Raw genomic sequence first — 12,791 nt, 5'->3', positions numbered from 1 at the left:
ACGCGCGCGCGCGTAGCAGCGTAGTAGCAGCACGGATCTCCCACGTGGGAGCCTTCGTGCGCATGCGCATACAACGCATGCGTATAGACGCACTGCGACGGCGGTGTTTCCATAGACGTGTCTATATGCAACAGTGGGTACGCGTAAGGAGCCTTTTCTAGTCGTTTCTCGTATTTTTCGTTAAAGTAAAGGTGAGACGCGTAATGTTATATAATATATTATTTTGTAGTGTAAATGTGTTATATCTTTAAAAAAAATGTCCTTTTTCTGTAATTTCTACCGTATTTTAATTATCACGGGGACCTAATGATACCCCATATTTAAATGAAGTATATACTTTACTAAGGGTTAGACAGTGCGCATGCGTGGGAAAAATCTCACGTCTTGGCATTACTGAGTGCAGTCAGAGAAGAACCATGGCGGCGATTGCTCTTGCAAAACTGTGCTTTCGCTGTGTTGTACGCTTTTCTGATCGAGAATTCAAGCGCTGAAGTTAAATATTAAAAATTGACTAAGAATAAACAATGGTAAATATGATTTATACTTTTTTTCACTTGACATTATTTTATAATAGTACATTTCATAGACATAGTTATGACAGTCAACATAACCTATGAATAGTTTAAATGCCTACTCATTAGAGCAATAGTTTTGTATGACATTGTCATTATTTACAATATCATTTTTAATTGTTTAATTATTTCTTTATATAGAGTAACATTGGAGGTACGAGTAATGATTCGGATGAGGGTGGAGATGATCAAGAAGCATCTTCTTTTTCTAATGAACCCAACGTTGAAGATGCGTTAACATCTTTCAGAGAGCAGTGGCAACGCGAACTGGAATTATCACCAAAACGGGATACATCTAAAACACATTCTACCTGGTCTGTCAATACGGAGGAATTCAAAGATGATTCACAGTCTATCGAAAATAAAGTATGTAAAATATACGCTTAAAAGAACGGTAACATTTTTTAAGTCAATAGTTAAAGTCCATCATTGTTTTTAGGCAAAGAATTTATTCCTCAAAGGTGTAGAGCACGAACAAAATGGAAAGTTGTATGAAGCAATTCAATCTTATAAGCGTGCCGTACAACTAGTTCCTGATATTGAATTTCGTTTATATGATTCTACTAAAATTAAAACACGAGAAAGATTTGAATCGGATGATAATCTTGAGAGTATAGAGAATGATGCACGTAACACCGATAATAATGAAGAAGATGAAGAAGAAGAAGATAAAGATGAAAGAGATCTATTTGTAAAATTATCTAGAATTATCAACCGCAATCAATGCGTTTGCTTTCCACAATTTGAACAAATGGTGAGAATTTTTTTTAAGAATACTTCAACATATTTTATAAAATTATGAAGAATATATAATTTATTTTTTGATATTATTTCTTTTTCAGACAACACATATATCTGCTTTACCAATGGAGATAATACTTTACATTTTACGATGGGTTGTTTCTTTAGAACTTGACTTAAGATCACTGGAAATGTTCTCTAAAGTATGTCGTGGATTTTATATATCTGCAAGAGATCCAGAAATATGGAGACTCGCTTGTATCAGGCAAATAAATAATATTAAATAGTTTTATCTTTATATGATATTATTGATAATATAATATTTTGTTTATTCATTGTCATTTTTTTAGGGTATGGGGTGTCAATTGCGGAACTTATTATCCAAAATATCAATCATGGAGAGACATGTATGTACAACGGCCTAGATTAAGATATAATGGATGTTATATCAGTAAAACAAGCTATATTCGTCAGGGAGAAAACAGTTTTCAAGATCAATTTTATAAACATTGGCATTTGGTTGAATACTTCAGGTACCTGAGGTAAATTAGCAGTGAGTTATTAATATAAACATTATGAATTATAATGAAATATCTTCCTCCCTCCTTCCCTCCACATTTAATATTCCTTTCATTACATAGATTTTTCCCCGAAGGAAGAGTCCTCATGCTAACATCTACGGATGAAGCACAAATCTCTGTTAATAGTTTAAAAAATCGCATCCCACGAAATTCTTCAGTATTGATAGGGCACTACAGATTATGCGATAATTGTGTTACGTTGGTACTCAAAAGACAGGATACCAAGACAAATAATACTAGTCGTAGAAGGAGAAGAGAGGCTCTTCACGATAGCGGAGAACAAACATTTCATGCTGTAAATCCTTTTTTTGTTTTGTTACAACTTATGCAATATATGCAACGATAATTGTTGTTAAGCAAAGAAAAATAATAACGTTATCTTTTAGGAGTTCGAAATTCAAAATCATCACAGAAGGATTAATTCACAACTGTCATGGATAAGATATAATATATTTACTGTATATAGAAATGGACAGGAATCATGTGACAACGCTATGAATTTTAACGGAAGATACCCACCATTTAAGTTTAGCAGAGTTAAGAGTTATACTCAGGAAAGTGAGGCTCCGTTGCAGTAATAAAAATCACTCAACAATCAAATTTGGTAAGAAGAGTATATTGATAACAATTTAAATAACATAAGAATAACAAAAGATCAATTTAAATATTACAAATTTCTTCTACAAACGTTCATTGTCAAATGTTACTATTTAAAATCTTTAAAATCTTTAAAAAGGAAACTGTCCTATGACATATTGTCGTGTGATATAATATCATTTTCTTAAATATATTCGAAACATAAAATTTAAGTTACAGAAAAGCATTAGAGCAAGACTACGCTGATTACTTATATTATTTAATAATTAGCGGTGTATGTTTTTTAAAGTTTCGTAATATCTGAATATTGTAAATGTAAAAATAATTTTTATCGTTATTGATTTAGATATTATTTTTCGTTAAATCTATTTATATATATATATATATATTAATATATTAATATATCTATGTATAATTTGTCATTATAATTTATTATTGCTTTAAGCACATAAATGGTGCCTTATGTGCTTTTAAAATTAGGTGCTTATATATGAAGTGTTATATCATTTTAATTTAATTACAAAATTGCACGGTCTATATCGCAAAAAATAATTATTACAATTTTAATAGTGATCGTATAATACGTTTAAATATATATACATACATATGTATATGTATATATATCTGTTATTTGAAATTTTGGCATATCACGCGATCACTAAAAATTACGTCAAACTATAAAGTGAGCTAACACTTGCAATATACTTTCAATTGAAGTACATGCACGTAAAAAGAAACTCACAAAAGTATTAATACACATTAATTAGCTCTATAATACACAAAAGCTAACTATTTAATAGATGTCAAAGAAGTTGAAAATTCTATTTGATTGATCTGCTCTACATCTACTCTATATGGCTATTAAATATTGTTTCAAAATAAGCTCATTGAAAAAAAGAATTCAAGTCGAAAAAAGAAAAGAAAAGAAAAAAAAACTATAATACTGTATATAATTGAGCGATATAAATGATGACGATGACGATGATATCGACGGAATGCAATGAACATCCATATTTTTGAACAATTTTATTTGTCTAAATATCGGATTTGGTATAGTAAAGTGTAAGAATTTATAGAAATGAGAAATTGGAAACGTTTTGGACATTGGTAGATGATGATATCGATAATTACAATCGTACAATAAACATATTTTTGATGTGCTTAGAATGTTTTTTTGTTATTTAGAAAACATATCATCTTAACAGACTCTTATTCCCCTTTCTTATTAAATCCGCAATCCTGCTGCGTGATTCGTGACTTCGAAGTCATATATTAACATGAATTTGGATGCTCGTGTAATATATATAAATATATATATATGTATCAGTATATTTATATATATTATACTAAGTCACCATATCCATTATCGATATCGAAACAATATATATTATATATGGCATAATATATATAGTATACATATATCTTTGTACTTGCAATTGTACTTCGAAAATCCTGAACATACGATCCGAAAATACTATCAGATAGCATTTAAAATGAACTTCCGTTAAGATATATATTGCTTTTTGAACCACATATGTATCGATCACGAAATATTTCCAACATTCTTAGAATCCCTTACGCAATTGCATTGAACAATTTACCAGCTGTATCTTATCACAGACTATCGCAAAATGACGTTATTGCGAATCGATCACAATTCTTCTTTTATCATCGAAGATGCGCTTATTTCATTACACGTAGACTTATCAGCAATCCAAGTTAGATCCTCAACGGTGGCGGCATGCATTGAACAAACTGCTAGAACGACCAATACGTGCATCAGGTTGTGAGAATTCAACATGAAATCTAATTTTCCTGGCATCCATTTTTCAGGAATACGAAGAGCACCAACAATCGCACCTATTACTGCTATTAAATCCTATAGTACACACGCGAAATTCAAATTATTTTTCTTTTTTTATCTAAATCCATGACTATCAGTTTTGATAAAGATTGATATAAAAAAAAAAAAATCAATAGAAATACCTGTAAGACGATATGAGTTAAAGCTTTGGGTGAACCACCACCGATACCGAAACACCTCAAGGTCATTATGAACATTCTCATCAAGAAAGGAGGTGCAAAACATAGTCTCCTTTCCCACGGAGATCTCGCGTGCATTGCCTACAAATGTGTCCCAACAAATAGGTTGATATTTTCTAATATCCCATGTCCATATTTAATATAACAACACTTATACATTACCTTTAAAAGACCCCATATACTGAGGAAGCAGTAAATAAAAATGCAGCAGTACCATTGATTATCTGGCAAACAATGAACCGATGCTGCCATCATTGGAATAGCTCCTGAAATAAAAAATGGATATTTTGTTATCTTTTTCTAACCAGTTGAAAGAATGAAGAAAAAAAAAGATCGGATAAATCGATTAGTTTAATGAAGATAGTATATTCTAACGTGACAAGAATTACCGAAACTTTGACATAGCCAAATACCGATCATGTCGAGTCTTAATAGCGACCTATAAAAGGCTTCGTCATAATTAACGTTCATGAAAACATGATAAATAAAGGATCCGATCCACGGACTAACTGCCCCTATCAAGTGACACCAAGATAATACTGCTCCGAGTATTCCTTGCGTGTGCCATGGAAGCCAACGAGGTATGGTCCACAACATGTATAAAATTGCGAAACCTAGAAGATAAAAATAATATAATATTTTATTTTCTTATTTATTCAAACTAGAACAAAAATGACTTGACAATAGTTTTTATATTTTTAGCGTTCATTATGAAAAAAACAAAATTTGACCTAGTTTTCAATGTTCCATGTAAATATACGTTAATCAATAGCAATTTTCTTTTCTTCTATTTAAAACAGTAATAATCTAACACACTACGAGTGGTACTTATACTTATTAATATTTTATTCATTTTATATAATTCTTAATAACTGTCGTATCGATTGACCGTCACCCTGCATTGCGTCCTTGTCAGAAGAACAAATGATTATACGGAAGTCTCGACTAGTAATGCACCTTGACCTTAATCCTGAATTTATATTTGATCCAATTATATATATACATATATATATATATATATATATGATATTTTATAAGTCGAATGATAAGCTTTTTTATTTCTTTTATTGTTTTAATCAAAGACTGATTAGATGCGACTACGTCATTGGATGTTCTTACTTTCTCAAATTGATTATTTATTTTTAGTGGTATGCCATTTTTTTTTCTTTTACTTATCTGTTTCAAAATTCCAGCCAACAACATTTTAACGATCATTTTATCGATTATCTCGTTTTTTCTATTGTAATTCATTTTTAATATATATGCTTATCTCTCGTTATTAAATCTGCTATTTCAATGATACGTATATTTACATGACTTATCAGTAATTTGCTTGAATACTGATCAAATTAAAATTGTTCTAATATGCATTGATTTATATCGGAAATGTCAAGTGGTACGACGGCAAGATATAGTTACTTTACTTTTTAAGATCGTCCACTTTGTCCGAATAAATTGTTCGTGTGCTATTATACTTCGACATAGAAAAAAAATCTATAAATCAATATATGATACATATAGGACAAAATCAATGCAGCTTAGTTACCAAGCGTGTAATTGATTCCTCGGGATCGTATTCACGGTCATTTCCTCGATGCTACCACTTACTCGGTACATTAGAATTATTTTGATTAAAGAGATAAATAAATAGAAGCAAGCATATAAAAAAGAAAAGAAGTGAATTTTACAAGTCTCTTCGAGAATTAATAAGATATATGAAAGCTTTTGATAGGTCTAATAAGAGGAGGAGCTCACCATGCGTCATGATGTTGACGGTCTCATTGTGGATATAAAAGAGACTACCAATACATTGACGGGCGGTCATGAGAGGCCTGTAGCCAGTATGTATGTGGGGATTAAATTGAAGATGTCTTGGCATGTCGGCCCATCTTCGAAGGAAAAGATTTTCTGGCGAGTTTCGTTCTTTCCTCTCGCCGTTTGCAGTGTACATCCTAGCGTCATTGACGTCTCGCTTAGTGGTCCCTTCCGTTTTGATGATTCGACTAATATTAAATTGCTTCTGCGGAGGGACGTTGGCCTCCGTGGCATCGCACAATAATAATCTGTCTTTTTGATGCGACGTTGTGTTGTGCGTTCAAATTAATTGTGATAATCAGCTTCGAAGACGATGATTATTTGTCGAGGAACGCGTGGACTAACACGAGACTGCGCGATAAAAGGATTCGCGAGGACTCGTAAAAGAAACGTCCTCTCTCTTCCGTAGCTGACTTTGTCACTGCATCGTTAGCGTTGATCAGAGTCGATCAGCCAATCTCTCCTCTACCTCCTTCACCTCAACTACTACCACCATTACCACTTCCACTCAGTACTCTCGCCGTAGTCGTCGTTGTCGCGTTGTCGACGTCTCTCTTTTTCCTCCTCCTCGTTTCTCTCCACCACCTTAACAACCCCTTTTCCTCCAGCACACGGATACTCGCGCCATCCGTATTTTTGCTTCTGCGACGGTCCTCCAGCGGTATTCGCGCGTTGCCGAGGCAACCAAATCCATCGATCGCCTTTCTGACGCACGAAAGGGTAACTCGATTTTAGACCGACTCCAAGATCTTCCAAATCATGATCTACCTTAAGATATAATTAATAAGATAAACATTTTCATTTCTACTATCTTATAGATTTATCTTTTATAAGTATTCAATTATAATCTTAATTCGATTAGAATATATCGATAGATTGTTTTTTTACACGTTTCAAAATTACCTCTAACAGAACATTACATTTATAACACGACAGCACTAGGACGTATATTTAGTATGTACATTGAAATAATTACATAGAGTTTCTCATCGATCATCTTACCCTAATATTCACTTTTACGATCGTATTATTGATCATATTAAAGATATTAATAATTAATCAAAGTTTATATAAATATATAAAGATTCAAGGTTTTTACTGCATAAACGTCACGATATTTCTTCTAACGTGGGTGTGCTGAAAAAAAGAAAAAAATGTGGTTCAAATTTGTTCACCCTCTCCTCTGTGGCCGCTGAAGGTCATCTGTATCTACCTGGGGTAGGTTGTGTCATCGCGCATGTGCCAAGACGATGAAACACTGCAAGTAACTACCATGCTCGGTGAGTCCTAGAGAAGTGAGTAAGATGGGCGCGCGATCCGCGCCACAAATCTTTCTCCGTTTAACATCGAAGAGCTTTTATAATATTTCCCAATCGTCATCCATTCGAACGAAGAATATTCTAAGTTTCTTGTCTTTCACGGTACAGGTACGTTAAATATTTCGCTTATGAATCTTTCATTTGTAGTGCTTCACGAGCTTTTCCCTCGTCAGAACTTTTCGCAATCGAGTGAATGGCGCATCGAACGTTACTCATGATATGACGATATTTTTGTAAGTTTTATACTAATTAAATTAATTAAATAAACAGTTGAAGTATTGCGATTCTTAGTTTTCTTTTGTGGTGGCTTAGTTTTTCTTTTATTTATCTTTACCTGTAAACATGAAAGACAAATTAACGTGATACGCTGTTGGAATCGAAGAATTTTGTATATGCAGTTTATCAAACAATTTAATTTCAAATGAAATAACTTACCCTGGTTTTCCTTTTATTTTTTTTTTTATTTGTTGTTTAATTGGTAGCAGAGGTTTTACAAATTTGCGCTAATTTCGTGACCCCATTATTCCGAATGCGGTCAAATTATTAACCTGCCGATTGAGCATATTTGCTTGAGCCGCATCATGGTTGGCGCAGGTCCAGTACCTGTCACGTGTGGGTGTAACGGATGCAAAAGTTATGTTTTTGCATTGATCTATCGACTTTCAATTGTTCATTAAACTAAAATTTTTAAAATATTCCTTTAGAGTTTTAAATCGAAATTATTTATTTGTATATTATAGTATGTTTATGAAAAAGAAATATAAAAAACAATTAGTAAAGTTTGTTATATTATTAATTAATTATACAGAGAAAAGTATGGACGTGAATCATACCAAATATTTCAAGCTCTCTTCTCTAAAAAGCTAAATATAGAAGAATGTTAATTGGGACGCATGATTTAAATGATTTTCAAATTATTATTGAACGACTTACGTAGTAGTCAGTAATTCTTTTGATATACGGGAGTGATTTGAAAAGTTTTAAGTTTATTCTTTTTTCAAAGTTTTAATATACTATGTCGAAAAATAAAAGCAAGTTTAACTGAAATAACTGAATTAAAATTGTTTTTATGTTATGTTTCAATTCACCCACATATATATATTTTTTATGACAAATTTATAATGCAATTTTAAACGATTAGTTTTGCAACAATATAGTAATTATTTGAATATGTTTCAGAAAAGGCGCGCTAACCTATGGCCTGATCTATCGAGAACAATTTCCATGGCTACGACCCAGCGGTTTATCTTCGATCGTTCTGAATTTATAACTCTAAGCCAGGTAAAACTTATTTAGAATCAATTAAATATTTATTGATGTTATGACCCGTTTGTATATTTCTCCTGACGGTCTTGTGTTTAAAATACATCTATCTTCTCCATTATTATTATTATTATTATCATTCTTTTTCTTCTTATTATTATCGTTATTATTATTACTATTCTTATTCTTCTTCATATTATTTTTATTTTTATTATTATTATTATTTATTAATTTATTTTGTAGGTTTCCCCCCTTATATAATACTTTTGCTATGTCCGGTACAAGATCAAGAAATACTGTCATATAAGCACTACGTGAGTTTTATTCTAAGCAACTATTTTTTTTTCTTCTTAACTTAAAATTAGTTGCTTCAATCAAAAAGCGTTATAGGCATAATTTTGTAAGATCGATCAAATATTATATTGTAATATTTTTTATCAGAACATTTATTGCACAAAAAAAAAGAAACAATTCGTAATTTGACGTGCAAACGTCGAACCGCCAAAATTTAAAAATATTTATCGATAAAGATGCCGGTTCATCGAAGAAATTAATCTTGTGTGGTTAGCGCCACCTATGATAACGCAGCCAGATCATCAACTCGTTGTTCTGAACATAAGTGTTTATACTTTATGAGTTGCGCTTTCGTGTTTAATTAAACTTTCATACGATTAATTGTGAATATGCTATGGAATCTATTCAATCTGATTCGATCCAGATTCTCAGATATTTTTAGAAGCCTAATCTGGATACAGGTGCGTGTTATTTCATTTAAAATTTTAAGCATTAGTTATACTCTTCACGACGATAGATTTATTTATTCATTTTTTATTAACCTTAAGAAAATTCGTAAAACACATGCACTATATTTGGTTTATTGAATATATTTTTAATTTTTTACACGTGCGAGATTATGTAGATATTTGTTTCCATTGATTAGAGGTTAGAATTTTACTGTCGATATAATTCATTCGACACGCATGGTATACGTGATTTGTTAATATTTCGTCTCGGAGATTATTCCTTTTAACTAATCATGGAACGAAGACGTCTTTATCAGTCAGAAAACAAATTTTTTATCTCATTGATATTTCCAATTTATTTAATTGAATTTAAATTTCGAGATATGACACTTTCGATATATGCACATTTCGATTCTCGTCTCGAACGTTGTTCAAATCGTATATATGTAAAATAGTATACGTCAAATAGTATACGTCTTTTCTATTGGTGAATCACGTGTGCACATATATACATTATCTATATCTCTATAATTTTTCCTTTTTGGTTATAGAAGTATCACGGGATTGTCTTTGTTAATAATCGTAATCATATCAATGTAATTATAGAAAGATAATGAAATATTAGATACATCTATTTTTACAAATATAAACCATTAAAAAAAAGTAATAAAATTGATTAGATAATGTTTCATATATATTTGATAAGAATTCGTCTTGCATAAAGTTCATAAGGTAATAAAGTAAAGATCCTCCCTTGAATTTACCAATGGCTCGGTGATTTAAGCGTAGATCGGGCATATTCGTGCGCCTTCGGCTAGATTCGTCAGAGGTCGTACTTACGACCATAAACGAATATAACCGAGCAGAGCTCACCAATCGCATCGATCCGACATCCACGTCGTTGTCACACTAAAGTGTTGTACGTTTGCACGTCGTCGTGCTCTTGGATATCGTGTTTTCAAGCTTGATTTTGGGGACCAAACGAGCACATTAACTTTCTTCAACGTAAGTAATTATATTCATAGTAATATCGTTAACGTGTCGAGTTTATTTCGTATAATATTAAACGTTATAAATGTTCGAAACAAACTCGACGCGTATGCTTTGCGTATTCGCTTTTTTACCTGATGCTTTCCTCCATAACTTCAAGATGGCGGCCATTTCATGAATATTCCCTTATGGCGTACACTTTGTCTACTATTGCGCTTTATATGCACGAACTTTTACAGCTTTTTCACATCTCTTATGAATGATGCACGTCTTTGGCCGTGAAACGTTACAACAATTATCGTTATTTGTCGAAGCAAATGGACGACAAGAAGTTAAATAGTTATGAGAAATTGAAATCGTTCGGTTAGCATTGATTTTTCTATACTATATTTGCCCAGCATGCCCACGCGTGCCAATTTATCTCTCATTGTCATTCCATTTTTCTCGAGATTTTCATCCTAGATGATGCACGTATATCATGCTGTTGTTTTCGAACTTTTCCTATATTTACGCGTTTTCGTAAGTACCTTACGAGCAAGATGGTTTTGGCGGGGTTTTATAGACCTTTATTTCATAACGTTACGATTTCCTATATGTATTGCGTCGCGTGTTTTGTAGGTACACGCGTTTACTTTTACTACGAATAATGTAGTCTTGTTAAAAGGACTTTGTATTTTGATTTTTATCCTTTGGAGATAAAATATATATATGTGTATTTATATATATATATATATATTTTTCTTTATCTCTTTTATATCTTACGGAGTGGGCTGATCTCTTTTGTAGATCTTGATTATACTTTTACGATGCGAATGCCCACGTTTTACAGAATTTTTTGAGCCGATGTCCTCAACGTTGTCGAAAAACAGTCTCGTACCACAAGCATCATCTTCACGCTCCTGGATTTCGTCCGTCTTCGATTTCATTTGGGACCAAGTAAGCCTGTTTCGGATTCCGAATGTAAGTACAAGGAGTCTGACTTCAGTAAGGCGGATCTGGTCCTAGTCCTGTTTTTTTTCTTCTTAAATCTTTCAAGAGTATCACTGTAAATGTAGAGCGTATTCTCATTATTCTCAGCTCTCTCTCTTTCTTACCGGTTATGTTTATCTTTCATCAATAGTTAATAGAACATTCCATTGATTATTATTCGTGGAAGAATTCCCGCAAAGAACGGTCTTGCTCCTTTTTCAAATTTCGTGCTATCATTGTTTTTTGCGTACATCATAAAAACTCATATTCATATGCATGTAGTTATAAATTGTAAGATTAATTCCAATCATTATGTTACATCTTGAAATTCTTCGGTTAAGGTGGTATCAAGCATTAGCATAGCTATAATATATCATAACATAATAGTTATAATGAACAAAAGATTGTAGAATTTTGTTTATATATTTTACATTTTTCTTATATAAAGATAATTTTGATATATACTCTTCAAGTTAACAGCCTAACCACGTTGGATCACTAGTTCCCATTGAATCACTAAAGTCGAGCAATGTGGATACAGTTAGTAAAATGGATTGGTGAAAGGTGTTTGTAGAGAAGTGACTCGAACTCACAAAAGGGAGAGTAAAGAGACACATATGTATTCTTCCAATTTTTTTTTTTTATTAGCCTAATCAATTTATTTCATTGCTTTCAGTGGTACATATTTTCAGTAAAGTAAAGTATAATTATTTGCATAACATTTTCATAAACAGCCATTAGATTTCTAAGCTTTTGGGGGTTGAGAAAGTTATTGACTTCTAATTTATCTGTACGACAAAAGTTTAAACATTATCTTAGGAAGTCAATGTATATATTACCAAATATATAATCATTTATTATATTTTGCAATAAAATTGATCAATATGCCATAATGAATTGTGAACAACGTACATCTGTATAATTAAAAGATAATATACATGTCAAGAATTTTGATAAAGCTTATTTTCTATATTAATTCAATTGACATATATAGTACATTATCAAAATATTCTGTTACAGATGCCACGCAGTAGAAGACGTCATCGTTCTCGCAGTCACTCCAGGACTCGTTCTCACTCTGCGACTTCACCTCAATATGAACACAAACGTAGGCGTATTGATTATGACAGTCCACAAAGCAAGGGTACATATAGGTAA

The 12,791-nt window shown here is 32.0% G+C and overlaps 3 protein-coding genes across 3 annotated transcripts; 2 read left to right on the top strand and 1 right to left on the bottom strand.

Annotated features, from left to right (window-relative positions):
* Positions 1-369: 369 nt before the first annotated feature.
* LOC107068766 (F-box only protein 9) lies at positions 370-3,658 on the top strand. The gene is made up of 7 exons (XM_089171500.1): positions 370-527; positions 714-938; positions 1,012-1,326; positions 1,415-1,578; positions 1,664-1,855; positions 1,955-2,189; positions 2,281-3,658. The coding sequence occupies exons 1-7, from the start codon at positions 525-527 to the stop codon at positions 2,470-2,472; spliced, it is 1,326 nt and encodes a 441-aa protein (XP_089027626.1). The 5' UTR covers positions 370-524; the 3' UTR covers positions 2,473-3,658.
* On the bottom strand, positions 2,495-7,113 carry LOC107068767 (progestin and adipoQ receptor family member 4). Its single transcript, XM_015325491.2, has 5 exons — positions 6,290-7,113; positions 4,924-5,148; positions 4,697-4,800; positions 4,478-4,615; positions 2,495-4,370 (listed from the first exon to the last, which is right to left on the bottom strand). The coding sequence occupies exons 1-5, from the start codon at positions 6,483-6,485 to the stop codon at positions 4,143-4,145; spliced, it is 891 nt and encodes a 296-aa protein (XP_015180977.1). The 5' UTR covers positions 6,486-7,113; the 3' UTR covers positions 2,495-4,142.
* Positions 7,114-7,640: 527 nt separating this feature from the next.
* Positions 7,641-12,791, top strand: LOC149033669 (uncharacterized). Its single transcript, XM_089171551.1, has 3 exons — positions 7,641-7,776; positions 8,848-8,949; positions 12,654-12,791. The coding sequence occupies exons 1-3, from the start codon at positions 7,654-7,656 to the stop codon at positions 12,789-12,791; spliced, it is 363 nt and encodes a 120-aa protein (XP_089027677.1). The 5' UTR covers positions 7,641-7,653.

Source organism: Polistes dominula, unplaced genomic scaffold (genome assembly GCF_049000335.1).
Source record: "Polistes dominula isolate Pdom_NZ unplaced genomic scaffold, Pdom_raw_medaka contig_28, whole genome shotgun sequence".
NCBI lineage: Eukaryota > Metazoa > Arthropoda > Insecta > Hymenoptera > Vespidae > Polistes > Polistes dominula.
This window is presented reverse-complemented; position numbering and strand designations above follow the sequence as displayed.